Source organism: Sphaeramia orbicularis, chromosome 12 (assembly GCF_902148855.1).
Source record: "Sphaeramia orbicularis chromosome 12, fSphaOr1.1, whole genome shotgun sequence".
Taxonomy (NCBI): Eukaryota; Metazoa; Chordata; class Actinopteri; order Kurtiformes; family Apogonidae; genus Sphaeramia; species Sphaeramia orbicularis.
Window position 1 is genome coordinate 9,998,435 of NC_043968.1, and position 24,292 is coordinate 10,022,726.

Below are 24,292 nucleotides of genomic sequence, written 5' to 3' on the forward strand. Positions count from 1 at the left end.
ATCTATCTATCTATCTATCTATCTATCTATCTATCTATCTATCTATCTGTCTGTCTGTCTGTCTGTCTGTCTGTCTGTCTGTCTGTCTGTCTGTCTGTCTGTCTGTCTGTCTGTCTGTCTGTCTGTCTGTCTGTCTGTCTGTCTGTCTGTCTGTCTGTCTGTCTGTCTATCTCTGAAAAAGAAACTAAAACAACTCAAACTTGATATGGAAAATGATCAAACAATGGCCATAAGGTGTCATCTTTAATGCACATTTGTATGTTTGATGTTTACATGGTAATATCTGAATGTTTCTGCCAACAAAGGACATTGTGCTGTTATTTTATTTGTTTGTTTGTTTTTTCAAAATACAACTTTATTAAATTATTTCAGTGTGTGTGTATTAGTACTTTTTGAACATTTTGTGCACAATTTCAACAATACCATGATAATAATGATTACTATGATAATTTTGGCCACAATAACCGTGATATGAAATTTTCCCATCGTTACATCCCTAGTATGTATATTTAGTATTTTATCCCGCAGATTTGCACATTACCTAAATTTTTCAGTATTTTGTGTGATTTTTTTACAGTCTTTTTTTTGCATAAAGTGATTTTGCTGTTCCTGTGACAGTGTTAATAAAGATCTATTCTATTCTAGTTGATATGATTGTAAAAAAAACAAAACAAAAAAAACAGCCTGATGATTACATTTTATGGTCTGCAACACATTTGACATCTTAATTCTGCATTCACACAAAAACAGCTCCATTGTAAATTTAAGATTAGTTTTTCTTTTTTTCTTTAGTGTCTCTTTTTTTTAGTTTTATATTACTGAGACCACTAAAAAGACAACAATAAGACACTTTTACAGTAAATGACAGTACAGTTTACATAGCTAAACACACAAGCAGATAAACACTATCATTAGTATAGAAGCTAAGTAGAGCTTGTTTGTCAACGTCTTTCAGTGCCACATGATGGAGGTGTCACTCTGCTGCTGCACACTGATATTGTCATGGAACAATTAACTTTTACTTTTTACCCATTTCTTACGCTCTTTAACAAAAAGAGAGATCGGAGGAAAAAGACAAGCAGTGGTGTTTTCAGTCCAAAGTGAATATTGGACTGAATTTTGGACTGTAGTATTCTGTTGCAATCTATATTATAAAAGGGATGTGGACTCTCATTATGTATGTGTGTGTGTGTGTGTGTGTGTGTGTGTCTCAGGCATCACACAAAATCCGGACAGAGCTGACTGCTGCACTTTGGCATACTCATGCATTTTAGGTCAAGGAACAGACTAGCGAAAACAGCAATATATCATGATACTGTTAAAAAGGCAATTTGTTGTTTCTTTCTTTCTTTTTTTTTTTTTAAGATTATTTCCAGGAAGAATTTAATTACACTAGAAATATGTACAAATACTAAACACATTTTTATTTGATCAGAACAGGATCTAATGCTGTATCACAAAATATTTCTAATTCTCCTAGCTTCCAAAGGAACTACCATCTGCCTCTCAGACAGTAAAAAGTGCTTTTAGGATGCTTCAAAGAACCACTATTTAATAAAACAGTATTAAATAAATAATAAATAAGATATAAACAATCAAGAAAAACAAAAAACAAAAATGAACCTCCGCCATACCTGCATTTGAATAAATACCCAAAAATATCGATACAGTACTTTTTAGTATCGATACAGTACTGTGAAATGAAATATCGCGATATATTGCAGAATCGATATTTTCTAACACTGCTACCAATCTCTGTCATTACAACAAAGAAATCTGCTCTGTGAGAACATTAGGAGAACGTCGAGTGACTTCAGAGAACTGATACCATTGGCTCAAAGTGATAAACACGCCTGAACTTAACTACAGGATAGCCATTACATTTATACGTTTTTATCAATAGTCAAACAGACGAATTTATCATCTTCACACTTTCATTGCATGAGCTCGGCAAGTACAAAAAAGAGGCTCCAACCGACAAACTATACGACAACCTTTGTTACCATGGCAACAGTCTGTTAAACTAACTAACTGACTGACTGAAACGATGAAAATACAGGTCGTAATTTATGGTTTCTTTGTGCTTTAATAATACGGTGGAACGGTATAGTATATTTTTAGGCTGACAGAGTGTGAAAGAGATTGTTAGTTTACATGTCAACTTACTTCTTGTGAGCATGAAAGGAAGCGTATGTGAAGCTCTTGCCATTATACTCTCCAAAGAACTTGCTGTCACACAGTCGGATGTGGTAGACCTCGTTGCCAGAGCAACATCCGTACATCCTCTGCCATTGCTCCGGAGACTGCTGTCCTTCTCTGTGTTGTTTATTCAGTGAAAATGCAACCAAACACAAAACTGGTCAGTAAGAACAATAGCTTTAGAATTTGTTTACCCGCTGTCAATTAGGTCAAGGTTAATCCTCCCCGTGTCTCTCCCATTCAAACAACATGAAAATCCGAACATAGTGATTAAAAGCTACAAATCTCCATCCACACCCTGGAGCTATGGGTCTCCTGTTGAAAGGAAACAGTTTGATCCATTTGCTTAACAGTAATACGTCGGCAGTAATAACTTCAGGTAATTATGGTAGCTGCTCAAACACGTCAATAATATTTAATTGGGCTACAAGAGATACTTAGAACAACTAGAAGGTAAGGCCATAGTTACAGCATTTGGTATTTATGATAACAATGGGATGCCCTTTAAATGACACATCCAAACACACAACTATACACACACTAATGCCAGATGATATTCTGCATGAATCATGGGAGGTATCAGAAGAATTTTTAATACACTGCTGCTGTTTTGAGTTCTGTTCTGTGTATATTCCTGCCAGTAGAATAATCTATGCATTTATATAAAAACTCAGTCATGACAGAGAAATGTAAAACAATTGTCATCCACACCACCTAAACCACTAGTTTAGTTTATGCCATGGGTCGGCAACCTTCGCAATCTAAAGAGCCATTTTAGGACAGAAATAGAAAAAAAAATAGGACCAATGGCCCTGTAGCTTACCGGCCAAATTAAAAGCTTTGGGAAATGTATCCAGATGCCATTTATTATCTCCCAGTTATGTGTATTTATTATATTACAGAAATAGCCCATGTTTTGGTCATATTTCAATCAAATCTGTAAAAAATTCTAATTCCAACTTGATATCATTGAGGCTAATTTATTGGATCAATCCACTTCCTATCTCTTAAAATGGGAAAATTTTTCAAAGTGGCATCAAATCCAGAATCAGATCCGGATCGAAATAATTTCAATACCTTGCGCTGACATCATCATACAGAAGCTGTATACCAAGTTTGAAGTCAATCAGAACTGGAGTTTCGGAGAAGAAGACGATGGAAATTTTTTCCCCATAAGAACCCCTGTTAAATATTCCATAAGTTCCCAGATCCAGAAGAAGATCCTGATCAGCATGAGGCCATTATGTTTTGGTCATCTCCCCATCAGGGCTAGACTGTAGAAATTTCAACCTGATATCATTTATATTTACTGAGTTATTGCAGCGATCCACTTCCCATCTGTTATAATGGGGAAATTTTTCAAAGTTGCACCAAATCCAGAATCAGATCCGGATCCAAATGATTTCACCAACTTTTGTTGACATCATCATAAAGAAGCTGGAGAATAAATCCAAGTTTGAGTGCATTTACAGAACCACAAAGAAATTACAGAACTAAAGAAAACAGTGATATTTGTCATTTTCATTCAAAAATCAACTGGAATGTGAATGCTTTCTTTGCAATGAAAAATATAGATGAATAGCTTCAGTGTCATAAAATTAAAAAGTAATCCACATTTACTACTATAACTACTACTACTACTACTACTACTACTATTTTTCTTTCAATTCATTTGAAGTATAGTCTACATTTTTACAGCTGCGTAACATCAGAATCACTTTATGGTAGCGACAATAAAAGAAAAATGTGTTGAAAAAAAAGTGTTTTTCATTTCCTTATGGTTTTTGACATAGCCACATTGAGCCACTGGAAAAGGGCCCAAGAACCATATGTGGCCCCGGAGCCACAGGTTGTCTACCCCTGGTTTATGCTAACTAAATGTGTCTAAATGAGTGTGAGTGTGTGTGTGTGTGTGTGTGTGTGTGTGTGTAGCTGGCTGTTAAATGGCAAGATACTGAAACTAATGCCCTGAAGTATTCAGTATATACAGAGTTGTTTATTATACATAGCCAATATTCACAAAATCTCTATGGATGAAGAGCTTTTGGCAGAGGCAGATTACTAACGTCACTACCTCTCCTTATGATTCACTGATAGAAGTTTGACTTGACCCCACATACCTCAGTTATCGTTGCACTGCAGAATTTACACACTGGTGTGTTTTCTTTTGGAAACTGTTGTCACAGTTAAATTCTTTGTGGTTTGAAAGAAAGCATGAGACGATGCACATACAGATATCTCTGCAGCTGTGGTCTTGACCAGTCTTAAAACACAATCCATAGTTCTCTTTGTCCAAGACCAAGACATGAGTAAAAAATAAGGTGGATTTGGAGACAAGACCAAAACCTTTATAAAGTGATCAGTCTCAAGATCAAGACTAATCTGACGTACTACAACACCAGTAACTGCCAGAAAGCAACTGTAAGCTCACTCCAATGTGTCTCCGAATATACAATCCTTCAATAATAAACTGCACTTTTATCTATTACTAGTGGTTATGGCCAAAATGTGTGTGTTTTTAGCTCACACTGATGTTGAACTTTTTCTACTAAAAATCTTTGCATGTGAAATTTTGTGTTATATTTTGTAAAACTTACTTACTTACTCAAATCATAAATCTGAAATATTGCCTTTTCAAGGTAATGCAGACAAACACCTTGTCTTATAGAGATGTGCTGTGGATGCATCTTAAAATATTGTGATACAACATTTGGTCATGCAAATGAGTCTGTTTTATCTTTTTGCCTGGTGCCGTGGTTCGGTCAGACCTCAGTTGCAGAGAGAAACTCACTGAATCAAATAGTCAGATGGTCCAGTCGCCTGATTGGTGAGTCCCAGTCTTGTCCCGCCTCCCTGTCCACTAAACAGGTAAAGAGGATGGCTTCATCAGTTCTTAATAATGACTCCCATCCTTTACGATGTGAATTTCAGCTCCTTTCCTCTGGACGGAGGTTTTTTGTCCCCAGGTGCAGGACACAGCGTTAGAAAAGCAGCTTTGTTCCTGTCGCCGTCACTGAGCTCAATAAGAAATAGTGACATTGAACTTTATTTACTTATTTTAGTTATTTATCCTATTTCTTTGTTCTATTTATTATTGTGACTTTTAAATTTAAAATTTTATGTTCTTATCCAGGTTTTTTTTTATCCCAGAACATCTTGTTTTTATTTATTTGATCTTATTTATTTATTTTATTGTTTTACTTATCCATGCTGTTATACTGTTGAATGGTGGAACACTGAGCACTTTTTGTCTTGTGTGGACGCTCGATCAAGTACCTGCTGAACAGGTTCAATGTATGTTTTGTTGTAATGCCAAAAGCAATCACTCTGCAAAACAAATCTACCCACGGGTATAAGTAAAGTAACCTTGAACCTTGAACCTTGCAGCCCACAACAAATAAAAAAAAACAGAAACATAAATTTGGAAAAACATACTCCATCACACCTATGATATGGCATTCATGTGTAATCTCACATCCTGCACACTGGCCAAATAAAATGTACAAAGCTTTACTTTCTAAAGAGTTGTCAGAATCACAGTCAGGGCTATAGTCCATTGATTTCTCCTTAATGTAGTTTCTCTAAGCTATTGACATGAGCTTTTAACAGCGATCTGCTCACATGCTGTGTAAAATCATTTTCACACTGAGCCTTTCATACTGTTACACGGAGAATACATCCTTTTAGGAGCTGCCTCTGCTCCCCCTTTTTTGTTAAATGCACTTTCTTTCATTCCTGCTGGGCTTCACAATGAGGTAAAGCATTTGTCTTTGCCTCGGCTGATTCATAATTCTGTGTCAGCCCCGTGAAAAGCTATATATAAATCTGCAGGCATTAACACGTGAACTTTGTGACCACACTGAGCGGAAATCAAAAAAGCCAAAGGAGGCCTCTGGTTATGGAAGCTAACTGACCGTCCACGAGACGTGTGCACTAGGAGCGTGACCAAGGTGGAGGTGGCGGGACAGACACAGTTGAGAGCCAGCATTGCGTACTTGAACTCCTCCTCACACACAACATGATCTGAAAAGAGGAGAAAATGACTTAATCACAGAGGCTATTAAGATGATGAAGTCACGTCTATGTTATGTAAAGGATAATAGGAGTCTTGAAACATGCTGAAGGGGTTTATATCATAATAATGTCCTACTCGCTGCATTTATCCCCCTTATTACACACCTACTAAAGAAATCGGTACCTCTTCATAATAGGAGGACCAAAATTTTGATTTGATTTATAATTAAGTTGTATGCGCTGTATGGATCAGATTAGAGATCAAGGACTACTTGCATATCAAGCATGTCTTAATCCTCAACTAGTGCAATTTGGTATCAAATTATCTGATTAATAAGTGTACGAAAAAAGTCACTTACCAAGTAGTTACTTCTATTCCTGCCTGTATCTGCAGTGATTTGTGTTTGATGCTGGACTGACTGTGAAAGGCCAGCTGTAGTATTTTACAGCTATTATTTTGTGGAATCAGTGTCATCTTTTAAAGGTGCTGGAGACTTTCGTGACCAATTTTTCATCAAATCTGTCAAACCTCAGTCATATCCTCAGTATCATGAATCTGTAAGTCTTTCTGTCATTACTCACCTGAATCTCTTGCATTACGGTGAACAATTTCTTAGTGCCATCCACCATAAACAAACTGTGTTTACAAACTGACGCAGGAGGTCACTAGGGCATCTTTTGGAACTGTTTCTGATATAAGATCTTTAAATTTACTCTGAGTTTTTATGAACATCTACATGATCAATAAGTTAAATATAGGACAATACATGATATACACTGAAAAATGCAAAATACAGAGGATAATATTATCATAAATGGAGATAAATCACTTAAAAAATGGTCAAAAATTCATTTGGGAACTGCCACAAAAGTAGCACTGGGTCTTTATGGGTTAACTGAATAACTTGATATTTCCAAGTAGTGAACCTGACTTGATGTCTGTATGGAATCTGTGTTTTTTTTATACTTTACTGACTTGGTTAAGTGGTAAACTACATCAATAACTGCATTAGACGGTCATTTTACAGTCTTTTTAGTTGCACCCATTAACCACAACTACAGTGGAGCCATATGTAATAATTTTATTATATGAAACAAAACTCAGAAGGTCTGACTTAGCAGGTGAGTGAGCTGTAAATCCAAATCTGACAGGCCAGATATCAAAGCTTCAGTTTGACCTGAGATCTGATTAATGGGGGAAAAATTTTGAGATGGTCCAGGTCAGTTATTAGAGGGTCCGAATGAGACCGGAATAAGTCCTGGAAAAAATTATTCACTATTTTTAGACTGAGCTGAGGTCCTTGCCTCTTGGTTATAAGGTCTTTATAAGAGTTTGTTAATGACTTTGAAAGTGTTTACATTATGACCTGGTTAACAGCCTTATTATAAAGCATTTCTAAATTCTGTTTCCGTGTAAGGATACCCTTGTTGTATACTGGTATTTAACAGACTTAGATAGTCTGTTAGATACCACTGATATATACTGTAGCATCAGTCTGACCAATCACCATTGAGTACCAAACACAGCTGTGAAACAATGGCATGTAACAGATGCTGTAATTTATCAGATGATGGCTAATTAAAAACAATAGCCCAACCCCATCTGGCTGAAAATTCGATGGTAAAAAAAAAAAAACAACAACCCCCAAAGTCTATTTAACACAGACTGGAGAAACAGTTTATGTAATATCTGCCAGGATCTAATTATTCTAATCGAGCACATTATGTGATACATCCTTTATCCTTCACTGATTTCATCTTTTTAATCAGTATGAGTGATGTTACATGAAGCCACATGCTGGTTCTATTTCTTTACAGCCATCATACAGGGGTTAAGTGATTTCTTTATGTCTTTGCTGGTTGCCTAGCAACATCAGAGCGACTCCATGAAGTCACCAGCATATAACTCCAGCATCAAACCACAAAACCACAACTTGTTTTTAATTCCCTGTCCTTGTACCGATTAAACAAACACGATTTAACAGTCTCTTCGTGGGTAAATGAAGTGTTGAGGAGTTATTTTTAGGTTTGGAAACAGCCTTTCTGTTGCTTTCCCTGGGCTTTTGACATTTCATGCTAAAGTAAGTTAACTGGTAGCAATTAGAGGGGTAGTAAAGTTTTTATCTACAATTCAGCCGGAAGGCGAGCAAATGGACTCCCCAAAATGCTAATTACCAGTACTGAATTACATCATTTTACTTAACCCATAATGCCCCAAACAGCCACTCAGGACCGTTTCTTGCTATAGAGGGTATGCACATGACGTCACTGCTAGCGGACGTCACCGTGGTTCCGCCCACTGAGTGGCAGAAAGAGGGAGATGAGTAGCAGCGTTCACTTCAGTACTCTCTAAACTGAAGAACAATATTTAATAAAAAATGGGGAAGAGCTGTTGTGCGATTGATTGTATGAACAGGTTCTTAAAGCAGTGGGAGCTATCGTTTTACAGACACCGAAAGACAAAGAAAAGAGAAGTAGATGGATCCACAAATCCAGGAAACCAAACCTAAATCTGTGGATCCTGTTTGGTGTCAGCTAACATTAATTTCTGCTGTATTTTGGGTCCAACCAGACCTTAAATTACATATTGTTTTGGCTAACGTTCCTTCTTAGTGCAGCTCTTGGTTTCATGATCAGATCTTTCATGGTTTTTGTCTTCATTTTGTGATTCTGAACCTTGTGCTCTTACATGATTAGTAAACTAACTTAAACTGAGGCTAACCTAGTTTTTCAAATACGGGGGAACTGGAGAATAAAGCTACGACGGAGTATTAGGGCCACATAAGAAAATAAAAACGCTTGTCACTACGAGTATAAAGTCATAAAATATCGATATAAAACCCGTAAATTTATGAGAATAAAGTCGAATACAAAAAGAATCACAATGTTATGAGATTAAAGTCGTAGTTATAAAAAGACTCATAATTTAACAAAAATGTCATTCGTTTATGAGATTAAAGTCATTATATTCCGACAATAAAGCCATAGTATTACAAGAATAATGTGTTAATTTAAAAACAGGTGGTCTAAATCTGCTAATTTCCTTGAATCCAGTGGTGCCCTGCTGGTCCACAGCAGTAGTATATGTGTTGGATAAAGTATTGGATCTGAACTAGACTCAGTAAATCTCCTCAGTCCCAGTAGATCCTGCATATATTCACTGGGGTCAGTCCACGGTCTACTGGAAATGCACTTTGGATCAGCTGGTTCTGGGCCCTAGTTTTGGACCCTGGTTGTCAGTAATGATGAAACCATGTATATTTGTTTCAGGTCCAAATAGCACTGATCCCCTCCACCCTGGATCAGGTCTGGATCCTCCATTTCTGTCCACATGTCAGTGTTCATGGACCACTTGTTCTTTGGTAGCTCGTACAGATCCATGTCCAGTCCAACTGTCCTTCATTTAATTTCATATTTCACATTTTCCTGGTCTGGCTGTGTTTACTGCTATACTCCGTCATGTTGAGCAGGTTGGTTTTTGCCATTCAGTCTGACTTAGAGGGGCGGGGCTTAGGGGGGGAAGTGACGTATGTGCATAACCTCTATTGGAGAACTAGGCAAATGCTTGGGGCCCCAAAGCTGCATGTTCAGCCTCATCTGAGGAAAATTAAAATGTCCTGTATTTATCTGTAGCTACCTCTGCGGCTACCCGATCTGCGCCCCTACCCCATTTGCTTCATGCATGCCCAATACGGTCAGCCATCATGACCACAAAACTACGGCAACTCCATTTGGACAAAACCGATTTGTGGACCTTACCCGATTTGCGTCTTTTAAACAAAACAAAAACTTTATTAACAACATTTAAATTTACTTAGATGTACTTTATTGATCCCAAACTTGGGAAATTCTTCTGTAATAGTGTAACGGAGTTAATGTATGTAGCATGCGATTCCACTTGCCATCTCACACTGTCATTGTATTAATTACAATTTTATTTAATCGCCATTGAATGCAACACCCCTGTGGACTAGAGTCGTGCACTCCAGGGAGATAGTAACAGTTTGGTTGTGCTGTCTATCTGGTAAGTACACACATTGTTAGTCCTGTCATTATTTTACATTTTTACCTCCGCCAAGGAGGTTATGTTTTTGCCAGGGTTTGTTTGTTTGTTTGTTTGTCTGTTTGTTTGTTTGTTTGTTTGTTTGTTTGTTTGTCTGTCCGTTAGTGTGCAACATAACTCAAAAAGTTATGGACAGATTTGGATGAAATTTTCAGGGTTTGTTGGAAATGGGATAAGGAAGAAATGATTAAATTTTGGTGGTGATCGGGGGTGGGGGGGCCCACGGGGGGGGGGGCCACTGATCAGCCTTGGTGGAGGTCTGTGCTCTCCGAGTGCTTCTAGTTTAATTTTAATTTCATATCTAAATGATTGTATTACACCAGTATATTTGTGTAACGCTTAGCTCCCTATTGGTTGAGCATATTCTTGAATGAAAATGACAATATTCTAAATTATATGTTCATAGCATGATTAACATGTGGTGTGTTAGCTAACTTTTATTCATTTATTTATTTTTATTTTAGCTTAGCAGTGTGAGAACAAGGTTCGGGTGTTACTAATGAGACTGACTGTATACTTTTCTGCCAGGAATAAACGACAAGTGTCCAAAGAAGATTGATTTTGTCATATCTTACACAACGCACAAATATAGCCGCTACAATAGCATGACACTCAAACATCAACACTTAGAAAGAAATCTTACCAAGATAATTTTCACTTGTTCCATTGGTAGGTTTTTTTTGCTTGAATTAAGCAAAAAAAATCTTAAATTAACCCTTTTATGCACAGTGGTCACTCCAGTGGACAGTTATTCTTCAGCTGTTCTCTTATATCTTCATGGATTTTGTTGTTTTAATTCCATATCAGCTGACACAGTGGACGCTCATGCACCGTCCCATACACTGTAATTCATACCGTTAACTTTGCCGTTCTTCATAAACCTGATCTGCACTAACATGCTTGAGTGGAAATCAGTTGCTTATTCTTATTATTAGACTGTAATTAACAGTTTGTGTTTTTTTTTTTGCATATTATCTGTGAAAATGTGAGAAAAACATCAGATTAGTTGCATTAAAAATGTTTTTATTTCATAGTTTTCATACAGTATATCAATAAATATATTTCTTTACTTCAAAAATTAAATGCATGGTTTCCAGCTGAGTCGACATTATTGCAACTCCATGAAAAATTGGTTCACAAAAAATTTTTAATCGTATTGTTTTTTTAATGCCTAAAGGAATAAAAACACTCAGGAAAAAAAGAATCTTGATTAAGGCTCTCATAATTCATGCATGAAAGGGTTAAGCAAAAAAAAAATCTGCCAATGGAACAAGTGAAAATTATCTTGGTAAGATTTCTTGAAGTAAGATTTTCCAAATTTATTGTCTAAAAATAAGTTCTTATATCTCACGGAAAAGTTACTCTTTAGGTGATTCTGTCTAATTTTAAGTGTGATGAGATATTTTGACTAGAAATGAGAAAAATACACTTTGTAAGATTTAGATTTTTTCCAGTGCACCAAAGTAGCACTGGGTCTTTATGGGTTAAAGTATGAAAATTCTTACCTGCAAATTTGACATGAAACTTATTTTCCGGTTTGAGTATCTGCACATAAAGAGGACAGTTTGGAGCAAAGTCCTTCACAGCCCAGGCTCTGAGGATTGTCTGATGGTCCTGAGGGAGAAACAATAAAGGTTTATTCATTTTCAGTATTTCAATCTGTACTTAATCTCTTATTAATTAGTATCTCTTTGTGATTGACAGCATTAATGACATGAATTTTGTCAACAACTCAGTTCTGACTCAGTGTTGAGAAAGTGTCGTTGTAGAGAGCTGTTATTCTTACTGCAGCCATTCGATCCACCTCATTACGACTGCTGAGGATGAAACAGGCCTCGGCATCATCCATTCTGCACACACAGTTGGAAAAATAAGAAAATTCAGCCTATAGTCAATAGCAAAGGAAAATTACCCATCTACAAAAGAGCGAAGAAAGACACATTATGTCAGTTTAAGTCAGCCAGTGGAAGCTCCTGTTACACATTTGACCTGCTGGAATAGACTGCAATTTCCTTTGATTCAAAATACAATTCAACAGTGCTTCCGGACAGACAAACACACACACACACACTCACAAAAAAACAACCTGAAATGCTCAATACTGTATATGTGCAGCGAATGTGTAACTGTTTTGCATATGATTAACACAGCCAGCAGAGTGCAGAACGCAAAACAAGTGTGGGTGGATTTGAAACAGTGCCAGATGTAAGATGTAAGCTTGACACACGCCCAGTCCTCTACTTTTAATGGCTCTATCAAAACCCAGGAAATGTACACAGCAACATTATATAACCCAGTTTGATTATCGTTAGATTATTTCAAGGTACAAGTGTTTTTTTTTTTTGCTTAATTTTTTTTTTTTTGTATATTGCATATTATTTCATTGCCTCTTGTTCAAAGCTGTCTGAAAAGTCATTTTGATACTAATCATCTTGTGACATATTTATTTGCTTATGGGTCAAAACAATATTCGAAATCTCTCTGACGGGACATTTTAGAGACAATTTGACAGATTAGTGTTGCTAAATGACTAGGGGTGTAAGAAAATATCGGTTCTGCAATATATCACGATATTTCATTTCACAATACTGGATCGATATTAAAAAGCACCGTATCGATATTTTTAGGTATTTATTCAAATGCAAATATTATGGAGGTTCATTTTTCTTTTTTCTTTTTTGTTTATATTGTATTTATTATTATTTAACACTCTTTTATTAAATAATGTTAGTTCCTTTGTTGGGATTGCATAAAAATAATGTTCTGATGTTAGTTCTGAACTAATAGAATATGAACATTTGAACAGGATCTTAAACTGTAATGTCTGTAAAACAGAATTTAAGTTTCAACACAGGAAAATTCTGTGATATAGCATCAGATCCTGTTGTGATCAAATAAAAATATGTTTAGTATTTGTACATATTTCTGGTGGAAATCAATTCTCCAAGGAAATAATCATTTTTACAAAAAGAAACAAAAAATTGCATTTTTAACAGTATCATGATATATCGTGATATATCGTATCATGATCCTAGTATTGTGATTTGTATCATACTGCCAGATTCTTCCCAATACAAATCCTTATAAATGACCCACATTTTTACTTTTACATTAATTTTCGCTTTAGTTGGACGATAAGGGATTATCCAAAACAAGGAGCTACTTTAAACTGAAATAAATGTTGGAATGGCAATCAATTAAAGTTTGCTCTCTGATGGGACATGACTGTGTTTTGACCCTTATTTTGGTCTAGTATCATAATTGTTTTGCATCATTTCATCAGGTATATATTTACCTATGTTTTGTTTGTTTTGTACTTCCTGGACATGTAGTTTTGCACTTGGTTTTGTATTCATTTTGTATTATCCTTGGATGTATTTTGTTTGGTTTGTCTGACTTTATACAGTAGGACTTTATAGCTGGTTCTGTATAGCTAACCATTAAGGCAGTGGTTCCCAACCTTTTTTGGCTCATAACGTCATTTTAATATCACAAATTTCTGGTGACCCCACACATTCAAAACGGAGACATTTTTTGCTAAAATTAATTTGTTTTTGATCATGTAATAGTTTACTACACTATGTTGTAAATAAAGGGGTAATTTTAGATGACATTTAGTCTATATAATGTGTATTATTATGGACGGAGGCAGTAAATCCAGGTGTAGATTACTGCACAAAGGGAGAATTGGATTTTCCTTGGTCAGGATATGTACAGTCAGTCCAGCTTGGATTTACAAGGCTGACAATTAATACTGAACAAACAAGAACTCAAACTATGAATTATGAAAGAGCTACAGCATCTGAAACCGACCACAATGAACATTTGACAGATAAACAGAATCACAGTGCTGTAGTTTCAGACTCACAGTTTGTCTTTTATGAATTGGGATTGTCCCTGTCAACTCACCATATATTTTTTATTAGTAAGATTTATTTATTTTTTATATCAATTTCTAGAAATTTCAACCGACCCCATTTGAATTCCAGGTGACTCCACGTGGGGTCCCGACCCCAAGGTTGAAAAACACTGCATTAAGGCTACTAGCGGCATTGTACCCGTGGTGCCACTGTATGATAGCATGATAAGTAGAACTTGTCTGCCACCACTATCCATTTGTAAACTACCATTTCATCATGCATTGTGCAGGTAATATTTTGAGCCAACATGTGAGGCATGAAGGGAAGAGCATGTATTTGTTTGACCTGTCAAGCATGATTAAATTCATACAGTGGTAGTGAACTGCAGCCTTCACATTGTAGTATCGTCTGCTAGCAGTAGAAATTTCATGAACGTCAGCATAACCACTTCCGAAAATGGAGTATGGTGTTAAGGGATGAAGAATTCAAAGTAGAGAGAGGCTAAAATCACCCAGCATACCTCACAACATTTGAATACGGACATAAAATTGTGCCTAGTAGATAGTCACGCAATGTTTCTATTCATTTGGCGAGATTGGCAGTGATGGGGCCTGTGAAGGCTGAGGAAAATCTGTGCGAACACTCTCCTGTGCTGCAACATCGATCGGACACAGAACGTGTATTATATACAGGGCGGGGAAGCAAAATTTACAATGAACATTTAGTTGTTTTTTCTCAGCAGGCACTACATCAATTATTTTGAAACCAAACATATATTGATGTCATAATCATACCTAACACTATTATCCATACCTTTTCAGAAACTTGTGCCCATATGAGTAATCAGGAAAGCAAACGTCAAAGAGTGTGTGATTTGCTGAATGCACGCGTCACACCAAAGGAGATTTCATAATTAGTTGGAGTGTCCATAAAGACTGTTTATAATGAAAAGAAGAGAATGACTATGAGCAAAACTATTACGAGAAAGTCTGGAAGTGGAGGAAGCAACAAAAAACGTACCAAAGCTTTTACTAAAGCTCTCAAATCCAAAATCCTAAAGGATCCAACCAAATCCATGAGAAAAATGACAATTGAACTTGAGGTAGACAACAAGACGGTTAGAAATGCAGTAAAATATGATTTGAAGATTTAAATTCTCATGACTTTCAATAAACTAATTGGTCATACACTGTCTTTCAATCCCTGCCTCAAAAATAGGCAGGAAATATAAGATTTTCTTCATCCTACTCCTTTTCGAGCATGGGTGTGTATATGTTTGTTCACCTGATGATTATTGAATGTCTACTGATGAAATGCACAACCACGAACAAAATAAATAAATGAAAATGAATTTTGGTACATTATGTCTACCATTAAGACGCGCACGACTCAAAATGATCAGATGAATGTGGGGCAGATCACTCTCTCCTAAGAAAGAAGTTCAATGATCAATCTCAAATGAGAACAGCTTGAACAAATAATTACCATGTTCTATGAGTCTGAGGGCACACAATAGCTCTGACAAGTCTATTTCTTAAAAAAAAAAAAAAAAGTGAGCGAATATCAGAGTGACATAAAAGAACAGAAGCACAATAATGATTCACACCCTGTTGATGATAGCCTTGTAGGTTAATGCAATTACTCATTCCTGAACCAATGTACAGGATTTCAAATGTCATCCTACTCTAAAGATAGTGCAATCTCAGACTAGACTTGTGCATTTAGTTGCAGGTCCAGTCTGCAAAGTCAAACAAAATCGAATCAGTCTGAGAGGTTTTTATTTTTCTGAAGGACATACAATAAGGATGCACTTAAGTAAACAGGCTACACCCCATCACTCTCTACAGCACACAACACTGAGAGTCATCCTCCATACAGTAGGCCAAGAGTAGGGCTGTGTATTGGCAAGAATGTGGTGATACGATACAAATCACAATACTAGGATCACAATACGGTATATCATGATACTGTTAAAAAGGCCATTTTTTTGTTTCTTTTTTTTTTTTTTTTTTAATGATTACTTCCTGGAAGAATTGAATTACGCTAAAAATCTGCACAAATACTAAACATATTTTTATTTGATCAGAACAGGATCTAATGTTATATCACAAAATTTTCCTGTGTTCAAACTTAAATTATGTTTTACATACATTACAGTTTAAGATCCTGTTCAAATGTTCATATTCTATTAGTTCAGAACTAACATAACATTATTTTTGTGCAATCCCAACAAAGAAATTAACATTTAGTAAGAGTGTTAAATAATAATAATAAAATATAAACAAAAAAGAAAAGCAAAAACAAAAATGAACCTCCACAATATCTGCAGTTGAATAAATACCTAAAAATATTGATACAGTACTTTTTAATATCAATACAGTATTGTGAAACGAAATATTGCGATATATTGCAGAACCGATATTTTCTTACACCCCTCGCCAAGAGAGGACAGAGATGTCGAAATGAAATATTTTTACGCTATTTAATTATAGCATTTATACCGGTGTTTTTCAACCTTGGGGTGGGAGCCCACATGGGGTCACCTGAAATTTCTAGAAATTGATATTAAAAAATAAATAAATCTTACTAATAAAAAATATATGGTGAGTTGATAGAGAAAATCCCAATTCATAAAAGACAAACTGTGAGTGTGAAACTGCAGCACTGTGGTTCTGTTTATCTGTCAAATGTTCATTGTGGTCGGTTTCAGATGCTGCAGCTCTTTCATAATTCATAGTTTGAGTTCTTGTTTGTTCAGTTTTAATTGTCAGCCTTGTAAATCCAAGCTGGACTGACTGTACATATCCTGACCAAGGAAAATCCAATTCTCCCTTTGTGCAGTAATCTACACCTGGATTTACTGCCTCCGTCCATAATAATATACATTATATAGACTAAATGTCATCTAAAATTAACATTTATTTGCAACATAGCACAGCAAACTATTACATGATCAAAAACATATTAATTTTAGCCAAAAAATGTCTCCGTTTTGAATGTGTGGAGTCATCAGAAAATGGGGTCACGAACCAAAAAAGGTTGGGAACCACTGATTTGTACCAACAACGTCAGTCATTGAAATTGCTTGTTGCTTGTTGAATTGTTGATGTTTTTAAGAGTAAACTCAAAACTCACTTGTTTCTCCAGGCATTTTAACAGCAGTAGATAAAGAATTGTTATATGACCAACTTATTATTTTAAATGTATTCCTTTTTATGATTGTAATTTTATGTGTTCTTATTTGTATTTTATTGTCTTATTTATATTTAATTATCTTTTGTGAAGCACTTTGTGACTTCTCTTGCATGTGAAAGGTGCTATATGAATAAACTTTGCTTGCTCAGACCTGTTTGAATTATGTGGTAAAGAAAAGTGTCAATAACACATGCAGCACATGATAACTCTTATGATTCTGTTCAGACCTGGCAGCAACAGCTGATCAAATGGCAGCTCTAACGCTAGGTGTGAAGGCACTCAGGACACATGGAGATCCGCTTACTCATGATGCATCTGAAGGTGGTCTGGGACACGCGTCCACATTTTCTTAGCAGTCTGAACATGAATGTGTCCTGGGAAGGGTTGAAGGACTGCCTGCTCAGCTGACTGTGTACGTGGCACTAATGGCATCATATTAACCCATAAAGACCCACTGCTACTTTTGTGAATGAATTTTTCTCTCTATTTAACCTTTCTTAAGTGATTTATCACCATTTATTGAAATATTATCTTCAGTATTTTGCATTTTTTTGGTGAAACTGAGGTATTTTGACATATTTAATTCACTGATCATGTAGATGTTCATAAAAGCTTACAGTAAATTCAAAACAGAGAAAACTGAAGAAAAAGTTACTTATTTCAGCACACATATCAATAACTGAACAAAGAGCAAGCATGTCCATCCACTGTCATTGATCCAACTCCATGGGTTTTACTGGTGAATCAATGCTGTAGAAGATGACGGTGTTTCCACAGTAACTACGGAGCCTCTGAACATCCAAATGGGTCATGTTTGATGACCGTGAAAAGACAAAAAACTGTATTTTACACCAATTATTGGCATGTATTCATAGGATTAATGCACAGGTGTCAAACATACGGCCTGTGGGCCAAAAGTAGCCCTCCAAAGGGTCCGATCCAGCCCGTTGGATAAATTTGTGAGATGCAAAAATTACACTCAAGATATTAACAGTCAATCTTTTTGCTTTAGGGACCATATAAAGCCCTGCTTTAGTCTCAAGTGGGTCAAATCAGTAAAATATTATCAACATAACCAACAAATAATGACAATTCCAAATTTTTCCTCTGTTTTAGTGTAAAAAAAAAAAAAAAAAAAGTGAAATTACCTGAAAATGTGTATATTTACAAACTAGCCTTTCACAAAAAAATACAAAAAACTAGAAATGTCCTAAGAGAAGTAAGTGCAATTTTAGTAATATTCTGCCACTTACTAGATATTTTGTGTATTTGCAGATCCATTGTGATCTGCAAGTTGTAATACACATTTGCAAATGATAAGCAGAGGCATAACAGAGTTAAAATTGCACTTATTTTTCTTGATTCATTTCAGTTTTTTCATGGTTGTTCATGTTATTCACACATTTTAAAAGGACAGTTTATAGCTGTGAATGTTTCCATAATGTAATTTTACTTTTTTCACTATAAAACACATTGAAATGTTTGGAGTTGGCATTATTTATATATTATAATGTTGTTAATTTACTGGTCCGGCCCACTTTAGATCATATTGGGAGGATATGGCCCCTGAAGTGAAATGAGTTTGACACCCCTGGATTAATGGATCAACAGGTGTTAAACCTTTAGATCAGTAGATGGTTTTGGTCGCCAGTGGATGTTTGGGTCTTTATGGGTTAAAGTGTTTATTTTTATTTTTAAAAGTGCTTGACTGTAATTGTTGACTTACTTGGCTCTCAGCAGATCCTGGTCTTTGAGAACAGATCCTTGAAGGTAGATGACCCTTTGTGACCACAGAGGGATCTGCAGTACTCTCCGAACCTGAAGGTCCATTTCACTTGGACACAGGATCACCACGTAGTAATCCTTGTAGATGACAAAATAAAGATATAAGGGTTTGTTTTGACTTTTGATAGCCTCCTTTTACTAATCTCACCAAATATGGCTTCCACTATTGTGTATTTTTTAGTTAATGTGTCATCTCAGTTTGCTTAGTGGTAAACCACGCTTATTTTACGACATGCACCACACTAAAATAAAAATGTATGTGCATATTTTTGCACAATATGAAGAAAGCATATACCTGTAGTCTGGGATGGGCATAGAATTCATTAAGGAAATCCATGAGTAAATCTATCTTGAGTGAGCTGACACATAGCACGACGTGTTTCTCTGTCTGTGCACGGTGGCGGCTGTAATTCCCTCCAGATTTCTGCCTCTCCATCCACAGATAAATCAGCTCCTCAAACTGTCACAAAACAAACTTTGTTAAAACTCTGACCTACACTAGACCGCTCCAACACTGTAAACCCGGACTTTGTATTTACTAAAATGCTATAATTACAATGTACTTCAATGATTTAAGTTTTATTCCATTACTATAAAATGTTTAGTATATTCTACTAATTTGTAGATATAGTTGAAAGTACGAAAAAGTTTTTAAATCACTTAGTTTTAGTCATGACCACACCTTTTTATCTCCGCATTGCATTGTGGGTAGTGGGGATGTTGTCTAAAATGTGTTCTTTTTCTGTGCAGGGGTTCAGCGGGGTTGTGGTGTTAGTGTTAATTTGGATTTAATGTGTGTATGGTAATGTTTATTGGTCTTTTTGTGTTTGTTTTTGTATTTTTGTAGAGCTGCAACATGAGTGAGAGCCATAGGAAGAACTATGGATTTACTGTTCATCTGTGATTATTCTTAAGTAATATAAAACTTTATGCTTTACCAAATTAAAAGCAATTCCTGTACTGGCAAAAATCATTGAGCTAACTTCCTGCCTAACTTCCATCCATGTTACAATATATTAAATTGAATGATTATACAAAGCAATTTATACTGTAAATGATTTTAATTTAAATATACTTGGAATTGAGTACAACTAATTGATGATATTAAGTCTAATGATTATATAAAGCAGTTAAATTAACTAAATTAATATGCTAAATTAACTTGGCATTTAGTGTGTTGTACTGAAAATAGCAATTCCATTCAAATCTAGCATTTAAGTTTAACCCTTTCATGCATAGTGGTCACTACAGTGGACAGCTGTTCAAAGGGGTTCTCTTATATACTTATGGATTTTGTTGTTTTAGTTCCATATCAGCCAACACAGTGGACGCTTATGTATCGTCCCATACACTGTAATTCATAACATTACTGTAAATTTGCTGTTCTAGATAAATCTGATCTGCAGTAACATGTTTGACTGTAAAAAAAAAAAAAAGCTAATTGTTATTAAACTGTAATTAACAGTTTTGGGTTTTTTTTGCATATTATCTATATGCAGGTATTGTTTAAATGTGAGAAAACATCAAATTAGCAGCATTAAAAATGTTTTTACCTCATAGTATATCAGTAAATACATGTTTCTTTGCTTCTAAAATTAAATGCATGATGTCCAACTGAGTGGACATTTTTGTAATTCCATGAAAAATAGGTTACTTAAAAAAAATTCAATCACATTGTTTTGTTTTTTTTTCATGCCTATAGAAGAATAAAAACACTCATGAAAAAAATCTTGACTGTGGTTCTCATAATTCGTGCATGAAAGAGTTAATATACTCAAGTTTTCATTAGTCATTACTTAAATTTTTTTAAGGCAACCAGTTACCTCAGATTTTTTATGTAAACTCTATTTATCCGGTCTTACAGTGAAAGTTCAACATTAGTTCAATATGGGAAGGGGCACCTGGAGGGGCAGCACCACCAACGCCACACAGATCATGATGACCACTAGCAGCTGGGAGGGCCAAATACGAGGAGTGACATCTCCAAAGCCCACGGTGGAGAAGGTGACGATGCAGAAGTAGAAGGAATTGAAGAGGGAGAGGTTTCTTCCTGCTCGCTCTAAATGTTGGATTCCACATGTTCTGTTTAGAGGAGTCGGAAATAAGAATACTTTATATCATAGTCAGTATGAACCAGAGGCAACATGCAGCTGTAATTATTTATGTGACAAGTCAAAAGCATGATTTAAAGGTTCAGTGTGTGATATTTAGTGACATCTTTAGAGGAATTTGCAACCAGCTGAATTTCCCCTACAGTCACTGCAGAAAATGTCCCTCATTAGAGACAGTGTCTATTTTGTCTGTTCTGGAATGTTTAGTTAAGAACGTATTTACTTTGGTTCATAGGATGCACTTCTCTGGAATAATACTCCTACTGGGTGACTATTATGTGTTAGCTTTTCCACAGTCCCCCCCACTTATTTAAACACCATGACCTCCAAGCTGCAGCAACGTCTTGAAAACCTATCTTTATAGGACAGTTTCATTTGTAGAGATTTAGCCATTTTTATACTGCAGCTCACATCCTCATGTGCAAATTTCCTCCCAAACCACTTCTCTCCTGTTCTGCAAAGACACTTTACAATGTAATTTCACTCTGCTGCCATTTACCAAGGAACAGAAGTCATACTCAGGACATTGCACTACCCACTTTGCTTAAAAAGATTAAACATTATAGTTGTTACTGTCTCCTGTATTTTTTTTTCCTTCAAAGTTTTTTCTTTTTAATTGAATTTTTATATTGTAACAATCCTAACTGTACAATTGAATGTACATAAAATATAACAACATAGGTATGTATCCCCACTCTAATGGAGTCCCAACCCTGATGTACCTCATACTCTAACAAAAATATATAAACACACACATCCAAAATGAATACATAAAATAAAATTAATTAAAATACAATTAAAAATAAAAAAATATGTATCTGTCTGTCTGTCTGTCTGTCTGTCTGTCTGTCTATCTATCTATCTATCTATCTATCTATCTATCTATCTATCTATCTATCTATCTATCTATCTATATGCATACACACACACCAGTGGCGGCTGCTCGTCTTTCAGACAGGGGAAGCTCATTGTTGGCTTACATAAAAATAAATAAATGAATACATAACAAATTGTCAAGTTATTTAAACATACATTCGGTCCTCTGTTCCTTTTTAAGAAAATGCTCAGTGACCTTATCGTACCAAGTAGGTGTCTTTTCCAGGGACTGGACCAGTGTCCTCTGAATGTCCAGCAGAGCTTGGCTGCTTAGACGGCCTTGGCCCAGTGTGTTGTGGGTGTAAGACTTCAGCCTTTTTAAACTACAGATGCCCCTTTCACTCCGACCTAGCCGACAGTTTGATTGACTTAACTATCTACAAAACGATATTAAACTCGGACAAGAAATGATTCAGTTATGGAACTGAAACAAGCAAACGCTGAAATTATGTTAAATTGAAACAAGGAAGTACAATGAGTGTGTTTTATTTACAGTGCAAGAAATGAACGAGTAATTTCGTAGTAGTTTCTCTGATTTCACAGCAGAATGTGTGACGGTATTAAACTGAACTGTAGTCAGTGAAGGAGTAGATCTGAAAACAGCTGTCAATCAAACGGGATTCAGCCTTTTGACTGATCCTCCAATCAGCACGTGAGATTCTGGCGTCCAGCCCGGCCAAGCACCGCCTACAGCTCCATTCACCCCCAGAGACGCCCGGCGTCCGGGGGCGGGACAACATCGTGGCATTTATCCAATTACCGTCCAGTTTTGAGGCAATGAAAAAAACTGTTCCACTCAGTCCCATTGAAGCCCAGAGACGCCCGCAGTCTACGGACAAATGCACTGAGCAGAGATGGAGGAGAAAACACAGACACGGGAATGGAGGAGAAGTGAACAACATCACGTCTGCTGATTTGTGATAAAGCTGATTCTGAACGAACTCATCTTTGAGATGAACGTGTTCTAACACATTTGTAGTCAATGAAATGTCAACACAGCCGTACATATTTAACCATTTAATTTTCATAATTTTAGGGAAAGCTGGGCCTCCCTTGCAGTCTATGAGAAATCGCCACTGACACACACATATATATGTTCTTAGTTACAATGACAAATTGTTTGTGTCCATCTTTTTAATATATGATAAAACAGGCTGCCACATTGTATAGAATTTGGCTGCATTGCCTCTTCTGGTGAATTGTCTCCTGTAGTTTGACAGAGAACTCACTTTTTGTGTGTGTGTGTGTGTGTGTGTGTGTGGTTTTGTACTTGACTGTTTTTATACTTATATTGTCTTTTTAACTTGACTGTTTTATAATTGATGTGTTTATTTTACTTGAGCACCTTACAGAACATAAAACCAAATTTCGTTGCACTGTACAATGGTAATTTGCAACAACAATAAAGCTTATTCTATTCTATTCTATTCTATTCTATTCTATTCTATTCTATTCTATTCTATTCTATTCTGTTTTAGCTTAGTGCCACCAAGGATGAGTGTTCATTCGTTCATTCATTTATTTTCTGAACTGCTTAGTCCTTGAGTGGGTGGCAGGGGTACTGGAGCCCCTCCCAGCTACTGAAGGGTGCAGATGGGGTCATGTCATGGTCATGTCACCAGTTCATCACAGGGCTAGGATGAGTGTTGTTTAAAGAAGTATAAAACTAGGCAAACAGTCTGGAGAGTTTTGTTTTTCCAATTCCATGATGACAGTGGATGGTGTCATAACAGATTTTCAGTACTAGTACAACACCAACAAAGTGTGGAGGTGGATCTGGCTATGCAAGAAGATCATGGGATTTTAACTCAAGCCCAGAGTCAACTATGATACAAGAAGGTAATGCACCGTCACGATACATACCACCCTCTATAAAATGTAAAAAAAAAAAAAAAAAAGGAAGTCTATTCTGGGCTACTGTAAAAACATGGCTGCAACATGGTGGACTCATGTTGGTGGAATTACTAAAGTAACAACAATACAAGTCATTTTCAGTTTACCATTGAGTAATGAAAACAAAATAATGGCTATCATTAATTTCTGCAGCGAAATCTTACACACTAGACTTTAAATTAAATGTGAGACTGTGCATGTGCATGTGCATGTGCATGTGCATGTGCATGTGCATGTCGATGTGTACTTTCCAGTCTTGCTAACTTCAGAACATGAATTTAAGTAAAATAAAATGA

The 24,292-nt window shown here is 36.0% G+C and overlaps 1 protein-coding gene across 1 annotated transcript in view; it reads right to left on the reverse strand.

Annotated features, from left to right (window-relative positions):
* Window positions 1–24,292, reverse strand: part of kcnt1a (potassium sodium-activated channel subfamily T member 1a) — an 81,340-nt gene that overhangs the window by 25,087 nt on the left and 31,961 nt on the right. Inside the window, exons 11-17 of the mRNA XM_030150921.1 lie at window positions 21,018–21,198; window positions 19,412–19,576; window positions 19,058–19,194; window positions 12,063–12,126; window positions 11,782–11,890; window positions 6,114–6,222; window positions 2,167–2,316 (exon numbers count right to left, since the gene is read on the reverse strand). Coding sequence (XP_030006781.1) covers window positions 2,167–2,316; window positions 6,114–6,222; window positions 11,782–11,890; window positions 12,063–12,126; window positions 19,058–19,194; window positions 19,412–19,576; window positions 21,018–21,198 — 915 coding nt within the window. The remainder of the gene's footprint in view (window positions 1–2,166; window positions 2,317–6,113; window positions 6,223–11,781; window positions 11,891–12,062; window positions 12,127–19,057; window positions 19,195–19,411; window positions 19,577–21,017; window positions 21,199–24,292) is intronic.